Here is a 26057-nt window from a genome sequence, read left to right as displayed (position 1 = left end):
GCTTAAACTTAGTCCAATCCAATAACTTGAATATACTTTTAGGAACTATTCTGTCTCTGTTGGATAAAATCATGCTTGATTACTCAGAGAGCCTCTCCTTCCCCTGCTTCGGCCCCCAACATATGGTGGAAAAAGTGTGGCTTATGCAATCTCCTGGCATTGAGGAAAAGGGACTCTAGCCTTGTAATGGTTTTTATGATGTGGCAGCTCCATCTGCTGGTCTCTGGAGCACTTTCCTTTATACATCTAGGTATTGAACGTTCTGCAGGACACCAATGCTAAACTGGCTAGTTAACATAGCATCTATACCTTTGGCAGGGACAATATTCCTGAGTTGCTTACACTGTACCAAGAATTCTGCAGGCTGTAGAACCCTGAGTTTATTGACGTATCCTCTACCCCACAAGTTGGTCCAGCAGTCCACACCACCTTATGGTTGAGTCAACTCACTCTGCTGTAATAGGTCTATGGCAGCCCACTGGGTTTCAATTCAGCATCCATACTACATAAAAACTCAGGACATCTTTGTAAAGTTAAACCCCAGGGTCTCCCTCTACCTGACCATGATGTGCTACATTTCTGTAACTAAATCCTAAAGTTGATACATGGCATAATCCATTTTGGATGTCCAAAAACTAGTATTTCCTCAGTCTTATTTCTTTCTACTTTTCTTTTATAAAGAAAACTAATCTCCCTCTGGACAAATTAATTCCTCAGATGGACTAAGGAGAAGCCCTAATCAGGCCATTTTTATCAACATCTTCACCCCCAATCTTCCTGTATCTGAAGAGAATAAAGCCTGTGCTCTGTTCACCTCACCTCCAGGCCTCTGGCCTAAAAAGTCTGAGGTTTGAAAATTAAAGGGAGATTGGAAGAAAACTAACTGGCCACACCACATGATAACTATTTCTTAAATTCTCACAGAAACACCTTTATTTATTTCTAAAATCCCTTCATCATAATTAAGATTCAGATATTTTATAAGCTTGACAATTCATTCAATACACATTCACAAAGTACCTATTACGTGCAATGTACTCTGACAGGTACAATGTGTAAACCATTGTGTTAGTTTCTTATTCCTGTTATAACAAATTACCACAAATTTGATGGCTTACAAGAACAGATTTATCTTACACCTCTGGAGGTCAAAGTCCAAAAGTGGGTCTTATGGCACTAAAAACAAGGTATTAGAAGGGCTCCATTCCTTCTGGAGGCTCTAGATGAAAATCTATTTCCTTGCCTTTTCCAGCTTCTAGGAATTGTCTGCATTCCTAGACCTACAAGTCCTTTTCATCTTCAGAGCCAGCCATGTTTTTCTCATGCTTCATCACTCAAATTGAGACCCTGCTACCTTTTTTTATAGGAACCCTTGTGATTACATTGGGTCCGCATGGATAATCCAAACTACTCTCTGCATCTCAAGATCCTTAATTTAATCACATCTGCAAAGTCTTTTTAGCTGTATGTATTAGTCCATTTCTGTTGCTTTCAACAAAATACAGAACTGGGTAATTCATAATAAAACAAAATTTATTGCTTACAGTTTCTGGGGCTGGGAAGTCCGAAGTCCATCTGGTGGTGGCAACAGCAACTCAGGGGTCTCACATTGCAAGATGGTGGAGGCAGATAGAGCAAGAGACAGACTCTCCTCTTCTTTTAAATCCTCAGAACCACACCCCTGACCACCATTTTAAATCCATTCACTACTGCACAGTCCTACAATCTAATCACTTCTTCAAGGCTCCATCTTCCAGTTACCATAATAGGATTTCCCACCCTCTTAATGGTCACAGTGGGGGCTAAGTTTCTAATACATAAAACTTGGGGGACACAATTCAAGCTTCAGTGGGTTTTGGGGGGACATAATTCAAGCCCCTATACCATGTAAGGTAACATATTCACAGGTTCTGGGGCTTAGAATGCTTTATTTACTATTTGGATGTTCACATTTTAAAGTACCTGTTCAAGTCTTTCACCCATTTTTATTTTGTGTTGATTCTACAGGAGTGCTTTGTATATTCTGTATGCAAGCTCTTTGTTAGTTATCTGTGCTGCGTACATGGCTTCTTTGCCACAAAAAAATACATACATAAAATTGAAATTTAAATGTCAATTGATTTCTATGGGTTTGGTTATTATTTCAGTTTTTGTTAACACACAACTAAGCAAAAAAATTCTTTTTAATTTTTATAAATTTGTGATAATTCTTAAACATAAGGAGTAAAATTTTATTGAAAATATATCTCCTAAAGACATGGAATGTTAAGGTTTTTAAAATTAGTTCATGTATCCTTAGACAAATATAACACCCAATGCTAAAATGAGACTGGGTTAAGTGGAGATTAACAGCAAAAATAAAAGGTACTGTACTAGGCCACTTGGAAGTGCAGGGCTTAAAAATCATATTAATTATTTTTGTTGAAGGCATTGTTTACAATAGAATTAACAACATATTCTGGTAAAGCTAATCTAAATCTCTTAAATAGATGGTAGAAATGAATAAATGACCAGAGAATTAGATGAATAGTGACACATAAAAAACTTTAGCCAGAGTAAAAAATGAACACGTATTTACAATATCCAAACCTTGATCAAAAGCTAATGAAAGAACTTTATGGTATGCAAATTTTACCTCAATAAAGCTGCTTAAAAAAAAAAAACTAATGAAACCGTTTCTCCCATGAGTTTGAAAAAATGTTCATGATTAACTTACCTCCAATATATATTGCTATTCCTCTTAAATGCAACATAAAACTGCTGGAAATAAACATAAATTTTTCTTTTCTTAATTCCTGAAATTATATGAAATACGCAACTGAGACCTAAGTGAATGAAAATACTCATTAAACTTTTTCTCATTACTGACATCAATGAAAATGCAGCGTGTTAGGCAATTCTGTTTTACCGGATGTCTAAGATGGTGGCAGACTGACAGGAGGAACACCCAAAATGGCTACAGAGAGTTTCAGGTCCCTAGAACAGCACGTTTTCCGAGAATCACAAAAAAACCCCTCTCCCTTCTTCCTCACCACCACATCCCTTTCCAGCGCACGCAAATTTCTCCACCTATAGAAAAATCCCAACTCAGCTTAAACCCCACAAGTTTCTCTCCCCTTCCTTCTTAGCCAATAGGAACAGTCCAGCTGAGCCTAACTGGATATAAAAGGCCCACCCCGACTCTCCCCGCTGCCGCTCCCACTCTTGAGAGGGCGGCCCGCTTGTTCATTTTGCCTACCTAATACACTGTGGTTGAGTCCCTGTCTCCTGGTGTGTTTTATTTTCATGCTCAAGCCGGGGCGTTTCTTCTCACAGAGGACACATATTTTAGATTAAATTTCCCAGCATGATTTTTATAAATATTGAATATTCTAATTCTAAGAAATATTAGATAGATAGATAAGAGTACATGATGTTGCCATGAATTTCTCACATGGGTGAAATTAGCATCACCTTCAGTATTTCCTACCAATAATCTCTACAATTTTCTTAACAGGACTCTCCTTTAGGAACAATGCTTTTGTTTGTTTATTTTAACAGTTGTGAGGAGTTAGAAGAGATAAAGTCATTAAACAAAAATTATTTTTCTCACTGTCCTTACTACAAAATATCTGATTTCAGTATATTCTATCATGAGCCAAAAATACTACCTCTAATGCCACATTTCATCCTCAACACAAATTATGTGTAAGTATGGAAATGCGGGTTTCACAGACACCAATATTTTGATTTGTTCCTTTCTTTGACCTTCTGGATTCTTTACGCAGGACAGTGTACCATAAGATTCAAGATGGGAAAGAGAAATGCTTACTTTTTTAAAAAGAGAAGGGTCAATGTGAAAGGAAAGGGAAAAAGAACAAAAGTGCTACATCTACTACAGACATGTTCTTAGGCAGATAAATTTTGGAAAAGACATATGGAAGTTGAGGACCTGGAAGAAATTACTGTAAAATTATCCATACCTGTGTATCCCTGGAAAGTCACTGTGTACTCTCAGGGATGTGCATACCTCAGTTTGAAAATAATTTTCCTATAATATAACCCCCCCTATGAATGCACAGGCCTGTTTCGCTTTTTATTTTGGCTTGTGCTGGATATTTTCTGTTGTCTCTCCAGATACACTCTCCACGCTTCACTGTCCTGTTCTGTGCCCTCTGGGCTCTGCCACCCTCTGGCTTCTGGATGAGTTAGGCCACTGGGAAGAACCAGCAAAAGATCAAAAGGAGAAAGAGAGTGAGTACTGGTTACTGATTCCTCCAGGTCATTTCCTGCACTTCCTTCCCTCCCTATGCATTGCTCCCACCATTCAGTTACCCTGTCCAGCTTCCCTTTCCCCAAGGAATCACTCCCCATCCTTGCTGCATCAGGCCTAAAGGTGATAATGGCATCAATATGGCTAGACGATGTCTGGCACCATTGCTTTTGTTGGTTTTCCTAAATCCAACCCACATGTTACATAACCTAAGTGTGCCATCATTTCTGGATGGGACCCTGAAAGTATTCAATAAATATTAGTTGAATGACTCAATGAATTTCCCCTTCTTCCAAATCACCACCTTCTTATCTGTACTACCACAAGAGCTTCTTTTTTTTTTTTTTTTTTTTTTTTTTTTACCACAAGAGCTTCTTAACTGGTTTCTCTGACTCTCCTTTTGCTCCCTTAACCCATTTTCAACAACCTAAGCTAAAGAGATCTATTTAAAATGCAAACCTGATCACATAATTCCTCTACCTATACACTACACTGGCTTCCTACTGCCTTTTAAGACAGAGCCCAAAATTATTAAAATGATTTATATGGCAATGCACATCTGGCCCGTGCTTCACTCCAGCCTCAATGCTCACTACTTTCCATTCACTCTTTCTTCTCTAGCCACAGTGCACTTTTCCCCAGTCCAGAAATGTTGTCATGATCTTTTTCTTCTGTGCCTTCAAACCTGCCATTTCTTTCATTCAGAATACTCTTCACCTACTTTTTCATCTAGCTAACTCCTATATATCTTCAGGTCCCAGCTTAGACATCACTTCCTCAAAGAAGGCTTTGTGTTGATTTTATGGGAATGCTTTACATATTCTGCATACAAGCCCTTTGTCAGTTATATGTGTTGCATACAAAATACTACATACAATTGAAATTTAAATGTCAATTGCTTTCTTATGAGTTCAGTTATCATGAAACCCCAAATAGCCAAAGCAATCCTGAGACCAGAGATCCCGATCTACTAAACTAGTTTAAATATCCTCCTTTATATAATCCCACAAAAACCCATATTGTCCCTTTCTAAGCATGTAAACCCATTTTTACACATTTGGTTAATGTTTAACTCCTCACTAGAATATACGCCTTATAAGAACAGTTATTGTATTAGTCCGTTTTTGTTACTTTTAACAAAGTACACTGAAATGGATGATTTATAAAGAAAATGAAATTCATTGCTTATAGTTTCTGAGGTTGAGAAGTCCAAAGTCCATCTGGTGGTGGTGATAGTGACTGAGGGGTCTCACATTGCAAGATGGTGAGAGCAGAGAGAACAAAAGAGACACTCTCTTCTTTTAAAGCCCTCAGAACCATGCCCTGACCACCATTTTTAGTCCATTCACTACTGCATGATCCTACAATCTAATCACCTCTTCAAGGCTCCACCTTTCAATTATCATAATAGGATTTCCCACCCTCTTAACAGTCACAGTGGGGGCTAAGTTTCTAATACATAGAACTTGGGGGACACAATTCAAGCTCCAGTGAGTTTGGGGGGACATAATTCAATCCACTACAATTATCCAGTGAATCCCAAATGGCTAGTCTAGTTCTTGGTGCATAGTAAGTTTCAACACATACCTAATGCATGAATGAATGAAACTGGGGATGGGATGGAGTTGGGGGTGGAGGAAATGACTTAATACTCATCACTGTACTACTCAGGAATTCAAATGAAGTTCTTCTCTTTTCAAATAGAACCTCTTTTCATTTTTTTCACAGGGGGCTTCCTCATTTTCCTCACCTGTATGGTAACTCAGGTATTCTTAACCCGGAGGTTACAGACCCCCAAGAGCTCAGGTCCGTGAACCTGGATAGGAAAAAATATGCCTGTATTTTCAGTGACCTGTTACTGAAGTGTGACAATTTCTTCAATTTGTATGTAGGCAGCAAACCACAACAGTATTAGTAGCAATGATTCTTCACCAGTAGAAATCACAGATAGTTTTATATCACACTACAATTGTAAATATCTCAAAATATCATTCATGTTCATCACTATTTTAAAGAATTACAGTACTTATTAAACCTACCACTAGATCATGTTATTTATTGCATTAGCAAAATAGCACATATTATGTCACCAATTTAAAGATTTTTAAAAAATATTTTGATAACAATATAATTGGTTTCCTTTATAATCTTTTATATTTCATTTTATGCATTTAAAAATGTTATTCTCAGAGTTATAGGATTTGTCAGTCATGACCAAAAGATACATAAAAGGTTAAGAACCTTTTCTTATTAAAATGGACTATTTATAGGGATTGTCTCCTCTGATGTTATCTATTGTCCCACTTTCATCTGGTTCAAGGGTTTCTAAAATAGGTAAGCAGGGAATAAAGAAAAGAACCAGTTTCCAATGGTGAAGAAATGTCAGCTAGGGTGAGAGAAAGTGCCCAAAACAAGGCAAATCAGATTCTCTGCAAATAGTACAGTCAGTGACATGTCTGAATTCAGGCTCAGAGGAAGAAGTGAGCTGGAAAGATCTTTTGAATAATTTAGACAAAGTAGTGAAAGGTCACAGAAAAAAGAATTTACCAGGCAGAGGCACAATTAGTGAGATGCTTGGTACTAAGGTGTGATAAAAACTAGCTAACAAGCAACGTGCCTATTAATTCACAATAAATACCTGTTAAATGAAAGAGAAAAAAAGGATAAGTAATTACTCTAAGATTTGAAATCATCAAAGGACACCCAAAAAAAATCAAAGTTCTCTCTTTTTTTTTTTTTTTTTTTAAGTTTCTTTTACAAACTTGTATTGAAAGGCTTATAAACAAAAAAGTACAATGCAAGCTTGGGGGTGGAGGCAAAGTTTTTTTTTTTTTTTTTTAAGTTTCTTTTACAAACTTGTATTGAAAGGCTTATAAACAAAAAAGTACAATGCAAGCTTGGGGGTGGAGGCAAAGGGAAAGGAGATGGCATGCATGAGTCAGAGTCCCTCTCTGACCTTGAAGGACCTTCTAATTTCAGCAGCAGGCAGTTCATCTCACTAATAATATAAGGAAATGAAATAGGGTGGGGAAAGAACACCACATGAAGACAGTAAGCCAAGTTAGAAAGAGCCAGTCACCAATTCCAGAGTGAAACATCACCATAGAGGGGTATGCTGATTTTATCCAAACTCCTTGTCCCTCTACAACTCTGGACCACCTTGACTTTAGCTTCATATAAATCAGGAGCTTGTTTTCTTTTCTTTTCTTTTTTTTTTAAGATGACCAGTAAGGGGATCTTAACCCTTGACTTGGTGTTGTCAGCACCATGCTCTCCCAAGTGAGCTAACTGGCCATCACTATATGGGATCCAAACGCTTGGCCTTGGTGTTATCAGCACCACTCTCCCAAGTGAGCCATGGGCCAGCCCTCAAAATATCCCTGCTTTTAAAACAGTAGATCTAAAACAAACAATCTTGGTTGTATAGAATTTTTCTTTTGAGTTTTTTAAGTCAATGTAAAGTTTCAGATGAGATCAATCAGACACAAATATACCTACAATCAGCCAGAATAAGCCTTGAACAACATAGAGTAAAACACCAAGGTTTTAAATTATTCCTGGAATATCAGCCCACAGCAATTGTGGAGAAACCAGTAACTCTGCAACAACAAAATGCAAGAAAATTGACACAGAAAAAAAGTAATCAAATTTTGAAGACTGCCAGTAGAGACAATAGATAATGGTTTTACATTGCCAGAAGACAAAAGGACAATGTTTGATGCTACAATTGTTTTCACCAAGTGGACACACATCTAAAACAATGAATGAAATAATGTTGGTGTCAATGTTCATTTTCTCTGACTTTTGCAGAAGAAAATCTTCACAAGTTTTTACCAGTAGAAATTAATGATGAGTTTTCTGGTGAAGATATCTTACTGAAATATTTTAATTGTGGAGACAATTGAAAGCTGCAAGAATTGTTCCCCAAGAAACAAGACGTCGATGGTGGTGTAATTTCTGGAATTTATTGTGAAGTGTGATTTGTATAAATCTGTGCCAATGTTTACAGATGTTTATGATTTTCCTAACTATTTGTTTATCTATTGCTTCACATGAAAGAAAATTTTCAAAATTAAAATTAACAAAAAGTATTCTTTGGTCACCTATAAGGGAAGATAAAATGACAAAGCTAACTACAGTTGACCCTTGAACAACACATGTTTGACCTGCATGAGTCCACTTATAAGCAAATTTTTTTCGATAAATACATAGAAATTTTTTTGGAGATTGGTGATAATTTGAAAAAATTCACAAGTTAACCACATAGCCTAGAAATACTGAAAAAATTAAGAAAAGGTTAGAGATGAATGCATAAAATATATGGAGATACTAGTCTATCTTATCATTTACTACCATAAACTACATACAAATCTATTATAAAAAGTTAAAATTTATCAAAACTTACACAAATATTTATAGATCATACATGGATTAGGTGCCCACCCTACTCCAGTATGACCTCTCCTCAACTAATTACATCTGCAATGACCCTATTCCAAATAAGGTCACACTCAGGTACTGCAGGTTAGGATTTAACATATCTTGGGGGGCTGGAGGGGGTCGAATTCAACCCATAACAAGGAGCAATTCTGACAATCATTGCAATTTTGCAGACGTTAAGGCTCAGAAACGAACTATATTGTTACTGTACAATAACATAAATGTGTAGGTATGTTTTCTCCTTTTTTTCCAAAAAATACACTGATGTAATTAAAAAGTATTAATCCATTACTTTTCCTTTAGTGCAAAGTATTAATCCATTATTTTCCCTTTAATGCTGTAATTTTTTTTTTTTTTTAAGACCAGCAAGGGGAACGCAATGCTCGGCAAGGTGTGGTCCGCACCGCGCTCAGCCAGCGAGCGCACCGGCCATCCCTATATAGGATCCGAACCCGCGGCCTCGGCGCTGGCCGCACTATCCCGAGTGAGCCACGGGGTCGGCCCTAGTGCTGTAATTTTTTAACTGGAACGATTACCTCAACGAAAGAATATTTTCAATCCCCTGCATATTTTTTTCTGGGCATTATTATTCACTTCACCATTGTGTTAAAAAGTGATGGGCGCAGGGTGTCAGACACGCCGGGGGGCCTACAGGACCCGCCCCCTGTAGACGCCTTTCCTCTCAGATACTCACTTTCCCAGCAGGCTCCGCGGTGGAGCGTCCCATCGCACTAAGGGCCTCAACTCAGCAGACGCAGCACAAGAGAAACCCGACGGCCGGCTTATCGCACACTAGGGGGCGCCTCGTTCCTCGGCGTGCCATGGGGCGCTTGCGGTGCCTGACGCCCTCCCATCCCTCCGCCTCTGGTAAAGGTCACACCCCTCCCTCGTCCGCCCCCAGATTGCCAACGAGGCAGCCTCTGATACTCATGCGCAAACACGTCCACCACGCACCGAACTACAGCGCATGCGTCCCCTGAAATTCCCTCTCGTCTTCCCGCGCGAGTTTCCAGTTCCGGCCTCCAACGGGCGGGGGGAAAGCTAGGAACATGAGACTGTCGGTCCCTGCTGCCATCTCCCATGGCCGCAAATTCCGCCGCCTGGGCCTTGGTCCCGAGTCCCGCATCCACCTCTTGCGGAACTTGCTCACGGGACTGGTACGACACGAACGCATTGAGGCGCCATGGGCGCGCGTGGACGAGATGAGAGGCTACGCCGAAAAGGTGAGGGGCGGGGCCCTCTTGTCCACCTCATGGGTCTGGTCTGAGGGTGCAGGGTCCGGGTAGATTTGGAAGGGCAGTGGAACCACCTTGACAAACCCTTCCCAAAGTCTGAGTGCCTAGTACCCTGAGCTGAGCCCACTCCTCCGGCGCCTCAAATGGAAGACTGGTTAGAGCTGCGGAGTTGGGGTGGCCTGAAATTACAGAGATGCTTTGTTAGTGGAATAATGGTACGGCATTAGAGGAATAGGACTGGCCCCTAGATTCTTCCTCTGTTTGTATCCGTGATGTTATGTCCCCACAGCTCATCGACTATGGAAAGTTAGGACACACCAACGAGAGAGCCATGCGCATGGCTGACTTCTGGCTTACGGTGAGTGCGACCTTTTTATCTACCAAATCGCACCCTTTGCTCAGTGGTTCGGGAAGGGGATTGTTGGAGAAAGGGGAGCTGAGCAGAATTAAGCTAGGGCATTCACTTACGGACCAGTATTGTGAACTGAATTAGAAACATGTGCCTATAATTGAACACGAGGTGAATATGAGTCTGCACAACTGCTTTAAATGACACTCTGTGTAACTTCCCTGACTTCACCAGGTTGGGGTGGGGGAGGAGGTCTGTGTGTGTGTTTGGACTCTACTTTTGAGAGTGGCTGAAGGTTAAATGCCTCTGCAGTTGTGTTGTGCCTGACTCTGTTCTCACCTGGATTACTCTCCCTCTAGGAGAAGGACTTGATCCCAAAGCTGTTTCAAGTACTAGCACCTCGGTACCAAGGTCAAAATGGGGGCTACACGAGAATGCTGCAGATCCCAAATCGGAGTGAGCAGGATCGAGCCAAGATGGCAGTGATTGAGTATAAAGGGAACTGCCTTCCACCCCTGCCTCTGCCTCGCAGAGACAGCAACCTTACACTCCTAAACCAGCTACTGCAGGGACTTCGGCAGGACCTCGGCCAGAACCAGGAAGCAAGCATCCACAGCTCCCACACAGCTCAACCACCACGGATTTAAATGGAGCTGAAGGGTCTATGGCCCTCTTCAGTACTCATGATCACAGATCTTTGAAGCGCTTTTAATATCTGAGAAAAACTGGAGCTGGAGTTGTAAAATGGACAGTCTTAATGGGGCCCAGAATCTTCTGGGGATCTTAATAGCTCTGTCTTTGCACAATAGATAAAATTCCTTATATGAATACTTATAAAAATTGTTTTTTTCTCCCCCTGGTATTTCTGGAGAATAAGAACCATCCAAATGCTCAGTCTACTGGGGATAGTAAATTCATGGCTTATGTTTTTGGTTCTGAGACATGGGTTGTGTTTGGTTAGTACAGTTTTGTTTTTCTTAATGCCAGTTTAGATGGGGCATATGTATCCTGTAATTCCAGACCAGCACCTGAAAGTGATTGTATTTTGATATCCAGCATGGAGACTGAGACCCTGGGATTTCATAGAGAAAGTTTACTTCCTGACATTGGGCAAGTGAAAGTTCCTTAAAACAATCAGTACCTTAGGAACCTCCAGAGGGCTCTGAAACCATTCCTCTGTTTCTAAGCAGGATCACACATTACCTTCATGTGCTCCCCTCAAGCCCTAATGAGCCTTGGAGGGGAGGACCTAAGCATTCAGATGTATCACCACCCTGACCAAAGGGGTGGAGGCATTCAACAGAGGATGTTGGACTCCAGAATAAACTCCTTCCTCTTGGTGCAGGGAGGGGTAAAGGAGAGGGTTGAAATGAGAGGAGGTTTAGGAAGTTAAACCATCTGGGAATTTTCTGAAAGTTTTTATTGTTGTCAAATCTGAGTCCCTCTGGGAACTCAGAAAAGGGAAATCCGGCTTCAGAATGGCCAGGGCATGTGAAAAGCAGGGAACTCCTTTATATCCAGTAATTACTGTGAAGCCAGGCTTGGCCCAGTCAGGCTGCCCATCTTTTAGGCTCAAGGCTTGACTAGATGGTAGTCAAGGAAAGACTTGGAAAGGAGCCATCACCTTTGACCTGAACACTTGATAACAGGGCCTGACAGTTGCCAGTAGAGTGGGAAGAAGAGATTTTATCTTAGGCTGTACCTTCCGAGTGTGTTTGGCCCACTGAACCCAACCATTGAGATAATAAAGGTGAGGGTGGAGGGGTTACTGGTCTAGCAAACAGACATGAGCTTCAGAGACAGAACAATTCTAGTGCTATTTCACTGTAACTGCCCTAGTCTCAAACTCTTCCTGGTAAGGCTCTCCATCTCTTTCCCTGCATATCACTTTATCTTTCACACTACTGCTAGAAAGTTTTCTTACATTACATTTTGAGTGACATATAGTAGACACTCAAAACATTTATCAGATAAACCTACAACTCAATGCTCCCCCAAAATTCACCCCTCTTTCTGTCTTAGAGTGAACATTCACCCCAGTTAGACATGAAAAAAAAGCAGTTTAAGTATTGAGAACAGGTGGGTTGTGGCTGGATTCCCATAGCTTTTCCTCTTGTTCCCCAGAAATATATCTCCCTTTGGGGCTCTCAGTAGTTTCCTAAGTGCTTATTAAGCATTTGCTAGTCCTCAGCAGCATTTTAGGCACCAGGGATAAAATACTTACCAAATGTTTCCATATGTCAGGCCCTGGATTAGATACAAAGGATATAGAGATGAGAAGAAACAACCTCTGCTACCAAGAAGCTCACAATCTAATGGGCCACTGTCACAATGGCCTCAGAAGACCCCTTTAATATTTTGGTCCAAATAAGAGTATGTAACAAGTCCTATCATATTTTCTAAAGGCCCAGAGATAACATAAGAAAAACAGTTTATCAGGAATATTACTAATCTGGCCTATAAATGATAACTTTTTACCTCCGTTGGTGGAATGTGCCCTTAAGTCTATCTAGGCACCTCTTTAATAAATTTCAAATGCAAAAGAGAGGCCCAGAAAAACGAGTTCCCTTGGACCTCTTTCAAAGGTTCTCCATCTTGGGCTCTGGTTCTTTTTTTCTTTTTTTTTTTTTTTTATAAAGATGACCGGTTAGGGGATCTTAACCCTTGACTTGGTGTTGTCAGCACCACGCTCAGCCAGTGAGCGAACCGGCCATCCCTATATGGGATCCGAACCCGGGGCCTTGGTGGTATCAGCACCGCACTCTACCGAGTGAGCCACGGGCTGGCCCGGGCTCTGGTTCTTTTTTTCTTTTTTTTTTTTTTTATAAAAATGACCGGTTAGGGGATCTTACCCCTTGACTTGGTGTTGTCAGCACCACGCTCAGCCAGTGAGCGAACCGGCCATCCCTATATGGGATCCGAACCCGGGGCCTTGGTGTTATCAGCACCGCACTCTACCGAGTGAGCCACGGGCTGGCCCGGGCTCTGGTTCTTTACAGTAAGATTGACAAAGTAATGCCAACTCCCTTCTCAAGAGGTAACAAGTTTACTCTAGCCTGAAGAAATAACAGTGTAAACCCAAAATCCAAAGGAGATGTGACTAGAAAAGCCAGGGACTGTTTCCTTACACTCACCTACACTGGAATTAACAAGCCATATTAATTTTATTTCCATAATGTGTCTCAATTCTGCAGTCACTTCTCTCCCTAATCTGACATCTCTATCCTGGATTACTTCAGCAGCCTCCTAACTTGCCTTCCTCCACACTGAAGCTGTAGTGATAGGAATCTGATCATCTTAATTCCCTGCAGATGATCTTCAGTCGCTCACTTCTTATGGGAGAGTCCAGAATCTTTAACATGACTCCTCTCTGACCAGGCATCTGCTCACTACTCAGATACTACCTTTGACTCTAATATTTTGCTCTAGAGCATAGAAGTCCTTATTTTGGTTGTTTCCCTGTGCACAGCTCCCCTTACCACCTTTTGTTCATGCAGTCCCTACCACCCAGACAGCCCTCTCCTTATACCTCTCCTGGGTGGCTCCTCTGACTGTCCTCACACCTAAGTTCATCAGTTGTCAACCTGGATGCCTCTACAGTGTTTTCATAATACCCTGAAATTACCACATTGCATCACAGTTCCTTATGGTGGATTGGTTGTCAAACATCTACCCCAGATTAGGCAGTTATGATGTTTCCATCCCGTTGTTATTGATGGGTTCAGGATGGACAGGCCCAAACAAATTTGAAGCAGTGAGAATCCAGGGTCCATTCTGCTGGATAAGAGTAAGTTGGCATGTTATTCTGAGTGACACTGGGGAACTGGCTTTAGGCTGATGATGACACTGAGTATGGCAGATTAGAATACCAAAAGGAAATTAAAGTACCTAGAACTCCCAAACCATGAAATTCTAGTTATAATAATTTTTAGTGATTATTACCATTTAAGCCTGGGTTTTCCATTTATTGCTACCAAAAGTACATTAATACATTAATTGATAATTGATAATACATTAATGTATCATTGAGCCTTTAGACTAGTGTTTCTCAAAAAAAATTTTTTTGCTATCACCAACAGATAAAAAAATTACATCAGGACACAATATTCACAAATATAATTGAAACAAGAGCTTCACAAAACATTATTTACCTTTACAATGCACACTAATATTTTCTACTCTTTTCTAGTTCATTTTTTAAAAATGTTGGTCTGAAGTCACTAAATTGATTTTACAACTCACTAATGGTTTACAACCTTCTCTTTGAACAACACTGATCTCAACCAGCATCCCAGTGCCTAACCACTGCCGTCACTGGCAAAAATCCAAACATTTCATGACACAAAGGCCCTCTGTGGCCTGATCCCAGCCACTTCTCAGCCTCCTCTCATACCATTATTTGTTGCCACCCTTCATAGGAAATTATTTGTTATTCTTTGAATATATCATAACTATGTGCATGATGTTCCCTCTACTATGGTGCTTGCCCTCTTTCAAGTCAGTTCCTGCTTGTCATTCAAATCTCTGCTCAGAAGTTGCTTTTCAAGGCCTTCTCTAGTCTCTATATCACCCTCTCAATGGGGCTACATCCCCTCCTGTGTGCTGTTATAGCCCTGTGGGCATGCACCTATTAAAGCATTCGTCACACTACTATGGTTGCCTGTCTACTTAACTGATTCCTTCATTCAACCAAGCTTCTGAAGCCAGGGAAGAATAAGTCTGATACACAATTGGTGCTCAATATATCTTTGTGAAGGGTGGAGGAGTGATCTATGTCCATGCCATATTCAACTCACTGGCTAAGATTTATAAAACAATAAACATGGTACTAAGTGCAGGGACAGGCTAAGCTACACTGCTGAGAATACCAATACAAAAGAAATGGTCTCCTTCCTCTCCAGGGACTTACATACTAATCATGATGGTCAGGAATGTAAGTGTATGTCTAATTTCATTTCCTACACATTCATGTTCCAATTTCCTATATTACAACCAATCCACAAACAAAGCACCTATACATTTTCCAAGCCTTAGCCAAAAGCTGAAATGGTGCCTCTTTGGGAAGTATTCACTGAATTCCTCAGGCAAAGCTAGCATCATTCCATTGGTCCAATTTTTTTCTTTATTTTTTATTTTTTTTTTTTTTTTAGTTAGCAAATCTATCACCACCCATGCTGTATATTAGATCCCCAGAACTTGTTTATCTTATACCTGAAAGTTTGGACCCTTTGATCAACATCTCCCTGTTTCCCCCACCCCTTAGCCACTGGCAACTATTATTCTAATCTGTGTTTCTATGAGTTTGTCTTTTTTAGGCTCCACATACTCACATAAGTGCCTTTTTGTGTCTATGACTTATTTCACTTAGCATAATGTCCTCCAGGTTCATCTGTGTTGTTGCAAATGGCAAGATTTTCTTTCTCTTATGGCTGAATAAAATTCCTTTGTGTATATATACCACATTCTCTTCATTCTCCATTCATGTGTTCACAGACAGGTTGTTTCAATACCTTAGCTATTGTGAATAATGTTACAGTGAACATGGGAATGCAGATATCTTTTTGAGAAACTTATTTTTATTTCTTTTGGATATACACTCAGCAGTGGGATTGCTGGACTATATGGTAGTTCTATTTTTTTGAAGAACCTCCATACTGTTTTCTATAGTGGCTGTACTAATTTACATTCCCACCAACAGTATACAGAGGTTCACCTTTCTCCACATCCTCACCAACACTTGTTATCTCTTGTCTTTTTGATAATAGCCATCCTAACAGGTGTAGGGTGATATCTCATTGTGGTTTCGATTTACACTTCTCTTATGATTAATGATGTTGAGCACCTTTTCATGCACTTGTTGACTATTTGTACATCTTCAGAAAAGTGTCTATTCTGGTCCTTTGCCCATTTCTTAATTGGTTTGTTTGGTTTTTTACTATTGAGTCGTGTGAGTTCTTTATATCTTTTGGATATTAACCCCTTATCAGATAAATGGTTTGAAAATATTTTCTCTTATTCTGTAGGTTGCCTTTTCATTTGTTGATTGTTTCCTTCTATGTGAAGAGGATAGTTAGTTTAATGTTGTATTTTTACATTTTTTGCCTGTGCTTTTGGTGTCATATCCAAAAAATTATTGCCAAGGTTAATGTCAAGGAGTATTTCCCCTATGTTTTCTTCTAGGAGTTTTGTGGTTTCACATCTTGCTGTTCAGTACTTAATTAATTGCAAGTTAATTTTTGTATAAGATATAAGACAAGGATCCAATTTTGTTCTTTTGCATTAGGATATCCAGTTTTCTCAATACCATTTATTGAAGACTTTCCTTTCTCCATTTTGTACTGTTAGTGTCCTTGTCAAAGATTAGTTGACCATATATGCATGAGTTTACTTCTGGACTCCCTATCCTGTTCCATTGTTCTGTGTGTCTCTTTTATGCCAGTACCATACTATTTTGATTACTATAGTTTTATAATATAGTTTCAAATAAGGGAAGGTGATGCCCCCAGCTTCATTCTTCTTTATCAAGATTGCTTTGGCTATTGGGGTCTTTTGTGGTCCATACGAATTTTAGGATCTTTTTTCTATTTCTGTAAAAAATGCCATTGCTGTAATGAAAGATGTATAGTGTGAAATTGGACTACTGGAAAAGGAAATTTTAAAAACCATATACAAAAATTAACTTGTAATTAATTAGCAAACAGTAAAATGTGAAACTATAAAACAGAGAAAAGCTCCTTAACATTATCCTTGGCAATGATGTTTTGGATATGACACCAAAAGCACAGGCAAAAAAAGTAAAAATACAACATCAAACTAAAAGGCTTCTGCACATAGAAGGAAATAATCAACAAAATGAAAAGGCAGATTTCCAGTCAAGATGGCAGAATAGATGGTCCCAGTGTCATATTTCTCCCACAAATCAACCAATTTATAACTATTAAAAAGCAATGATATAGGGGCCGGCACATGGCTCTCTTGGGAGAGTGTGGTGCTGATAACACCAAGGCCATGGGTTTGGATCCCTGTATAGGGATAGCCAGTTAGCTACTTGGGAGAGCGTGTTGCTGACAACACCAAGTCAGGGGTTAAGATCCCCTTACCAGTCACCTTTTAAAAAGAAAAAAAAGAGCAATGATAGCCAAGCTGGGGCCGCTAGAGCTCCAAGGAAGAGTAGGAGAGAGCTACGGAGTTCATGACGGTGGAAGGAGACATGATGAGAGAAAGAAAGAATCGCTCTGACCATTTCAAGCCCCATCCACTTCCAGGCTGGAGATGCTGAGCGCATGGAGCAGGAGCTGGCAAAAGCCGCAGCTGTGCCCTTCAGATGAAGTTGCTTGGAGGCGGCAGGGGAGAAGAGAGCCTTGGTGGTCCCCAGGCCAGCAAAACTACTAATAGGGTTCCCATGCACCCATGTAAAAGTGAGGAGCCACAACTGAAAAAAAGGAGCCACTCAGAGGCTGGTGAGTCATCACATGGCCCATCCCATGCAAAGTGTTTGGTGCACGGGCAGTAGGGGAGATGGGCTTACCATGAGAACAATGGAGCACATCAAGGACAGCTGATCTGCCCCTCAATCAGTGCAGGACCACTCGTGGGCATTGGTCAGGAATATAGAACTGCAGGGGATGCAGTTTGCTGAAAAGACTCAGGCCCAGACTAGAGTTTCTACACATCCCAGGTGTACCAGATCTCACAAGACCCAGAAGTACCTATAAAGTCAACCATTAAAACCTGAGCTGCCCAAAAAATTCCCCAGGGAATCAGCAGCAAAGCAGCAATTTAGCTCAACCACAGAGCTCAAGTACTGATCCCCAAAGGAAGTTCCCCCATTTTAGTAGTAAGCAAAAGAACAACAAATTATTTCCAGTGCAGAGTTTAAGTGGTAGCACCAGCAAATAATCCAACACAGAACTGAAAGAAAAAACAAAATACCCACAGACCTGAGACAAAGTTTGGTATTAACTAGTAAAGGTCTCACATCACCAAAGAACACCTATAAAACCTAGAAAGACTGGAAGTCTCTTGGACTACAAAGCCAGGGAGCGGGGAGGACTGGGGGCCTCAGCTATGAACCCTAGCACCTGCAACCAGTCACAAGGGTGGGGGCCGAGGGCTTCAGCCACACCCCCCTGACATCTGCACCCAGCCCATCGATGACCAAGCCACCACTGGAAGCCCCCTAGTCTCCCATGCAGGATGAGGGGCGTGCCAGAGGCCTCAGCCCCACCCCTCCTCCTTTCATCTTCTCTCACCGTATTTCCTTCAACTTTCCCTTCTCCCCCTACCTCCAACTGCTCCACAACAACATCATAGAATGTAAAAAAATAACAATAATTTTTTTTAAAAAATGAAAAGGCAACCTATAGAATAAGAGAAAATATTTCCAATTTTATTAGGGATTGACTTGAATCTATAAATCACTTTGGGTAGTATGGACATTTAAACATTATTAATTCTTCCAATCCATGAACACAGGATATATTTCTATTTACCTGTGTTGTCTTTCATTTCTTTCATCAGAGTCTTATAGTTTTTAGTGTGCAGATCTTTCACCTTTGTGGATAATTTTACTCCTAACTATTTCATTCTTTTTGATGTTATCTTAAAAGGAATTGATAGAGTTTGGGTGTGTTGTCCCCATCAAAACTCGTGGAAATTTGATCCTGAATGTGGCACTGTTGGAAACTGATTGAGTCATGGGGGTGGATCCTTCATGAATGGATTAATGCTCTCCCTAGGTGGGGAGATTAGTGAGTGAGTTCTTGCCCTATTAGTTCCCATGAGAGCTGGTTGTTTAAAAAGATCCTGGCACCTCCTCTCTCTCTCTCTCTTTTGCTTCTTCTCACCATGTGATCTGCTTGTACCTGCCTCTTTCTGCCACAAGTAGAAGTAGCCTGAGGCCCATGCCAGATGCAGTTGTCCCTGAATCGTAAGCCAAATAAACCTGTTTTCTTTATAAATTACCAGGTCTCAGGTATTTCTGTTATAGCAACACAAAACAGACTAAGAAAATTGGTATCAAGAGTGGAGTGTTGGGCCGGCCCCATGGCGCACTTGGGAGAGTGTGGTGCTTGGGAGTGCAGCGGCGCTCCTGCCGCAGGTTCGAATCCTATATAGGGATGGCCAGTGCGCTCACTGGCTGAGCATGGTGCAGGTGACACCAAGCCGAGGGTTGCGATCCCCTTACTGGTCACAAAAAAAATAAATAAATAAGAGTGGACTGTTGCTATACGGATACCTGAAAATGTGGATGCAGCTTTGGAACTGGGTAATGGGCAAAGGTTGGAGGAGTTTGAAAGACTTAGAAGAAGAAAAAGATGAGGGAAAGTTTGGAACATTTTAGAGACTGGTTAAATGGTTGTGATCAGAATGTTGATAGAAACATGGACAGTAAAGACCATGATGAGGTCTCAGATAGAAATGAGGAGCTTATTGGGAATTGGACAAAAGATCACCCTTGCTACACCATAGCAAGGAATTTGGCTGCATTATGTCCATACCCTTGGACTTTGTGGAAAGTGGGACTTAAGATTTGCAAACCAGAATTTTTGGCAGAAGTAATTTCCAAGCAGCAAAGCATTAAGGAAGCTGCACGGTTACTTTTAACAGCCTACTCTGAGTTATGGTGGCAAAGGCATGATGTAAAGCCAGAATTTAAAAGGGAAGCAGACTGTAAACATTTGGAAAATTTGCAGCCTGACCATGCAGTAGAGAAGTGGAGAGTAGGAGAAAAATGCAAAGGTGAAGCAGATAAACTGGTTGCTAAAAACATTAGTTTGGTGAAGAGGCAGCCAGATGCTAAGAGCCAAGAAAATGAGAGAAAATCCCTAAAGGCATTTGAGAAGGCTGGAAAGGTGCCCCATCCATCCCAGACACTGAGGCCTAGAAGGACTGAGTTGTCCCAGAGGAGGACAGACCTGGGGTGCAGCTGCCCTAGGGAACCTGTTCCCTGCATCCCAGCTGCTCTGGCTGGAGCAGCACCGAGTGTGGTTCATGCAGCAACTCTGGAGAGTAGAAGCCTGAAACCCCAGTGGCATCCATGTTGTGTTAAGTCTGCAGGCCAGCAATACATGAGAGCAGTGGAGGCATCGCAGCCTCCACCCAGATTCCAGAGGATGTATGAAAAAGCCTGGAAGTCCAGGCAGAGACCTGCTGCAGGGGCGGAGCCACCACAGAGGCCATCTGCTAGAGCAATGCCTAGCAGGAAAGTGGGGTCAGAGCCCCCACAGAAAGCCCCCATGAGGGAAATGTCTAGTAGAGCCAAGGCAGCGAGGCTGCTGCCAGGACCCCAGAACTGTAGGGCCAGTGGTCATGTACCACACAGGCCTGGAGAAGCCATAGACACCAACACAGCCCCCTGCGCTGTGCCTGTCAGAGCTGTGGGGGTTGGGCTGCCCGATGCTTTGGGGACCCAGATGCCCAACTGTGCCCAGGATGCAGGACTTGGAGTCAAAGAAGATTATTTTGGACCTTTAAGATTTAATGTCTGTCCTGCTGGGTTTCAGACTTGTTTGAGGCATGTTTCTTTCTTCTGGCCTATTCCTCCCTTTGGAATGGGAATGTGTACCCAAAGTCTGTTCCACCATTTTGTCTTGGAAGTAGATAAATTTGGTTTTGATTTTTACAGATTCACAGCTGTAAGGACGTTTGCTTTTGGTGTCAAATGAGACTTTGGACTTTGGAGTTTTAAGTTGGTGCTGGAACAAGCTAAGACTTTTGGGACTGCTGGGATGGATTGATTGTATTTTGTATGTGAGAGGGACATGAGTTTTGCGGGGCCAGGGGTGGAATGATAGAGTTTGGATGTGTTGTCCCTGCCAAAACTCATGTGGAAATTTGATCCTGAATGTGGCACTGTTGGAAACTGATTGAGTCATAGGGGCGGATCCCTCTGAATGGAGTAATGCTCTCCCTAGGTGGGGGGATTAGTGAGTGAGTTCTCACTCTAGTAGTTCCCACAAGAGCTGGTTGTTTAAAAAGACCCTGGCACCTACTCTCTCTTTCTCTCTTGCTTCTTCTCACCATGTGATCTGCTTGTACCTGCCGTTTTCTGCCACAAGTAGAAGCAGCCTGAGGCCCATGCCAGATGCAGCTGTCCCCAAATCATAAGGCAAACAAACCTGTTTTCTTTATAAATTACCAGGTCTCAGGTATTTTTGTTATAGCAACACAAAACAGACTAAAACAGGAATCTTTTTTTTTTTTTTTCTAAAGATGACCGGTAAGGGGATCTTAACCCTTGACTTGGTGTTGTCAGCACCACACTCTCCCAAGTGAGCCACAGGCCAGCCCAGGAATCATTTTTGTAAATTTCCTTTTCCAGTAGTTCGATTTCACATTATACATCTTTCATTACAGCAATAGCATAATTTTATTGTTCAGCAGTAGTGAACTCCTTGAGGGCAATGAACTCATTTAATTCACCTCTCCCATCACCCAGTAAAGAACATGGGACAAAATAGGCATCTATAAATGTCTACTGAATGAATCAAAATGTGTTGTACTGAGTTCTTCAGTCTAGCTCTGCATTTTGGACACTAATTCCTCCCTTCTGTTTTCTCCTACTTCATCTGAAAAAGAACTTCCTGCAAAACTGATTCCCCATTGTTCGTTACTGGGTAATATCTCTACCCTTAAGGCTTTCCTGTCTGTGCTCTTAAATGCACAAGCATAATATAACTCTCCTCTGACTCTGGGACATGAATTTGATAGTTAAATCTTAGATGCCCTAATAATAGAAATGGTCTGTGTGCTTATATTTTCAGTAAGTGAGTTCAAACTTTTCTGACATTTTGCATTCTGCTCCACAACATACCTGTTTAACATAAAAATGTTTTTAGTTCTTACAAGTTAAATATTGTACATCACACACTCACACAAATCTTCTATCAAATGTGGTGCTGTAGGAAGACAAGCCTTATTTACACTGTGGCTTCACATATACCTTGGGACACTGCTGTGTAGCCCAGTATGGAAAGCATGTCATTAAAGGAATTTTATTGCTATTCACTTCAAAGAGATGAAAATACAAAAGTGGTACCTAGCAATGTCACTGAAAGCTTAATGACATTGTTCTGGCTTAATTTCTAACTGCTTTTCAAAAGCTTTCCTACATTCATCTTCTCCTTTTATCCCAGAAGTAGAAAATGAAAGAGAAGATAGTTCAGTTTTGTATATGCTGAGTTTGAGATGCCTGGGAGAATTTGGAGCTTAGGAAAGAGGTCTTTGCTGGGAGAACAGATTTGGGAGTTGTCAGCAATTAAAGCTAAGGAAATGGATAGAGTGACTCAGAGTGTATATGCACAGGGAGAGGAGGCTGAGGTCAGACATTAGGGGACAGACAGGATACAGAACCTATGAAGGAGACTCAGAAATTGCCTTTAAAAGAGGAAAGAAAACCTGAAAAATTCATCATTGTCCCTAGCAGTGTCTTCTTTGTACATAGGAGGCATTCGAAAAATAATTATCAAGTAAATTTAGCCAGCATATTCCTTCTCCCTTCAAAGCAGTATGCTAGTATAGAGACTACAGGGTTGACCCCTTAGAGGCCCAACAGGACAGTTGGAAAGCCATATTATAAATACATACAACATAGTAAGACAGGCTCTATGAAAATGGTTGCACACGAGGGCATACTGGAATAGCAAGAAAGGAGAAAGTCAATGTGGAACATCTCGGAAGAAACAATGCTAGGACTGAATCTTGAAGAATGAGTAGGAATTCATCAAGCATGGGGGAGAGAAATCAGTTCGGAGGGCATTCCAGGCAGCAAGATCTGCAGGTATAAATGCCCTGAATTATGAAACAGGTTAGAGAGATTGAGAAATTCCAAATGAGTAATTTGGTACAGCTGGGATTTAGTTGAGGAAAAAGTAGAGGAAATGAAGCAGGAAAGCCAGACAAGATCTGATTACAAAGGGCCCTGTAAAACCTGATAGAGTGTTTGGATTTTATCCTAAAGACTAGGGGAAGCCACTGAAGGATTTTTAAATGGAGAGAAAAGAGATCAGATTTACATTTCAGAAAGATCATTCTTGCGTCAGACTGGAAGATGGGTTAGAGTGGCAATACTAGAAACAAGGAAACCAAATAGGAGGCTAGTTAAGGAATCCAAGGGGAGTTGTTGGAAAATTAGACTAGGGAGGATGTAGAATGTAGAAAATCTGACAGATCAGACAGCTGTAGAAAATGTAGAATAGACTAGACATCGTGTGTGATTACCCAAGGTGGAGGAAGAAGTTCAGAGTTGAGGATGACAACCAGGTTTCTGCTTGGGCAGTTGTGTAGAGAAATTCCATTCACAGAGAATGAGGATAGGAAAGGAGAAGGCGATCTGGGATTACTGTGTTGAACTTTGTTGTGAACATATTCCTGTTAAGGAGCTGCCTTGTTAACATTTGTTCTGGAGCTCAGAGGATTTATGTAAGCTTGCACTCTAGATTTGAGTCATACACACATACATGGAAATTGAAGCAATTGGACCAGATAAGATTTACCACACAGGAAATATAGAGTAAGATAGAAAGAAGGCCTTAGGATAGAGCCAACATACAAGGGACGGACAGAGAGAGAAAGAGGAGCCTTCTTAGGAGGCTGAAAAGGAAGACTACAACTAGAACCCTGGTGTCTCAAAAACCAGGGTATCAAAAACGTCAATTTGTGTCTATCTTCCCCAGTAAATTGTGAGTTGTATTAGTCTGTTTTCTGTTACTTAGAATACCTTAAACTGGGTAATGTATAAGAAAATGAAATTTATCTTTTACAGTTTGGAGGCTGGGAAGTCCAAGGTCCAGGGAGCCCATCTGATGAGGGCCTTCTTCTTGGAGGTGACTCTCTATAGCGATGCAGGGTATCACATGGTAAGAATGGGCTGAGCAAGAGAACTAACCTTGTCCCTTATTCTGGTTATAAAAATCATCAGAACCACGCCCATGACAAGCCATAAAACCATCAACCCTTTGCTCCATGAATGGATCAATTCATTCAAGAAGGCACAGTCTTTGAGATTCAATCAGCTCTTAAAGGACAAACCTTTCAAATACCATAAGAGGATTTCCCACCTTCTTAACACTGTTACGATGGAGATCAAATGTCCAATACATGAACTTTTGGGAGACACATTTGACCCATAACATGAGTTCTTGGGGGCAGATGCTAGTTAACATTACTATTCTCAGAAACTAATGTTGGCCAGACTCCAGAGGAGTGGTTTAATGAATATTTTCAATATGGCCATTGGATTTGGAAACTAAGACATTCACTGTTGACCTCTGATAGAGCTGTCTATCAAAAAGCAAAAGCAGAAACCATAAGGCAACTCAAGAAGTTTGGTGATGGGCCGGCCTGGTGGTGCACTCAGTAGAGGGCGGTGCTCCCGCCGAGGGTTCGGATCCCATATAGAGACCGGTCCGCTCACTGGTTGAGTGCGGTGCAGGCGCAACACCGAGGGCTGCGATCCCGTTGCCGGTCGCGGTACGGGCACGACACCGAGGGTTGCGATCCTGTTACCGGTCACGAAAAAAGACAAAAAGGAAAAAAAAAAAAAGAAGTTTGGTGACAATGAAAAGGGAAGACACAGCAGAGATACAGCAGGAACTTGAGAGGCAGGGACATTAAAAAAGTGAATTTAGAAGATTAATGTTTTCTTTTATATTAAGTACTTTTTCAGACCTTCATTGTGGAGATAGACACTTAAGGGTATGAGTAGGTTGAGGGAAAATTTGAAAATCTTGGGCTGAGGTCAAGGTGGGAGGAGCTTTCTCCTCATTCCCCATTGAAGCTTCCATAGCTCCCCCAACTTTTTATAAAGCCCCTTCTCTTTTGGGACTCAAGACATTGGTTGTACCACATCTTCCTGATGGTCTTGGCCTTAGGTGCTAAGGGAGGTGGAGTCTAGAGCACCTGCTGGCCCAACCCACAGGAAGTCAGTTGGCAAGCTTGCAGTTTGAGCATGTCTACCTTTGAGGAGAAAACACGCATAGTATGTAGCCCAGAGCTAGTCACAAAATGAATAATTAAACTCAGTCAATCAGAGACCTAACAGGATGAGCTAGAGCAGACAGATAGAATGTCATGAATCCAAAACATGACTGAGCAGTCAACATGGAGCTAGCTGAGATAGAAGCAAATAAAGGAAAGTCAAAGACCTCTCTCGAACATTTTGCAAACACTGAGAACCAGATCCCCCTTCTTTTTTATAACAAGCTGAACCATTCATGCTGGGATGAGGATGGGGGGGTGGGAAGACAGCTCCTGATCACTCACATATTCAGTGAAGTCTAAGGCCCAGAGTCTTGCTCACTATCCCAAGACCTGCTATCATTCTATATATGTGCTTACTCCATCCATGTAGACTCTGTCCCCACAATTCTTTTTTTTTTAAATTTTATTTTGTCGATATACAATGTGGTTGATTATTGTGGCCCATTACCGAAACCTCCCTCCCTCCTCCCACTCCTCCCTCCCACCCAACAATGTCCTTTCTGTTTGCTTGTCATATCAATTTCAAGGAATTGTAGTTGTTATATCTTCTTCCCCCCACCCCGGTTTTGTATGTGTGTGTGAATTTATTTATTTATTTTTAGCTCCCACCAATAAGTGAGAACATGTGGTATTTCTCTTTCTGTGTCTGACTTGATTCACTTAATATAATTCTCTCAAGGTCCATCCATGTTGTTGCAAATGGCAGTATTTCATTCATTTTTATAGCTGAGTAGTATTCCATTGTGTAGATATACCACATTTTCCATATCCACTCATCCGATGATGGACATTTGGGCTG

General features: G+C 41.1%; 2 protein-coding genes across 2 annotated transcripts in view; both read left to right on the top strand.

Moving 5' to 3' along the window:
- Positions 1–26057, top strand: part of LOC103597712 (olfactory receptor 2AG2-like) — a 38516-nt gene that overhangs the window by 11165 nt on the left and 1294 nt on the right. The gene's annotated exons all lie outside the window — the stretch shown is intronic.
- On the top strand, positions 9685–11175 carry MRPL17 (mitochondrial ribosomal protein L17). Its single transcript, XM_008581579.1, has 3 exons — positions 9685–9915; positions 10217–10285; positions 10636–11175. Exons 1-3 carry the CDS (start codon positions 9742–9744, stop codon positions 10921–10923), a joined length of 531 nt encoding a protein of 176 aa, XP_008579801.1. The 5' UTR covers positions 9685–9741; the 3' UTR covers positions 10924–11175.

The sequence above is a fragment of the Galeopterus variegatus genome, unplaced genomic scaffold (genome assembly GCF_000696425.1).
Source record: "Galeopterus variegatus unplaced genomic scaffold, G_variegatus-3.0.2 Scaffold2396, whole genome shotgun sequence".
Taxonomy (NCBI): domain Eukaryota; kingdom Metazoa; phylum Chordata; class Mammalia; order Dermoptera; family Cynocephalidae; genus Galeopterus; species Galeopterus variegatus.
This window is presented reverse-complemented; position numbering and strand designations above follow the sequence as displayed.

Bases quoted from the DNA above. Each gene is read 5' to 3' on its own strand.
- MRPL17 (XM_008581579.1), top strand. From the start codon at position 9,742: ATGAGACTGTCGGTCCCTGCTGCCATCTCCCATGGCCGCAAATTCCGC. The intron at 9,916-10,216 runs GTGAGGGGCGGG...ATGTCCCCACAG, and splicing joins TGAGAGGCTACGCCGAAAAG to CTCATCGACTATGGAAAGTT. The intron at 10,286-10,635 runs GTGAGTGCGACC...CTCTCCCTCTAG, and splicing joins TGGCTGACTTCTGGCTTACG to GAGAAGGACTTGATCCCAAA.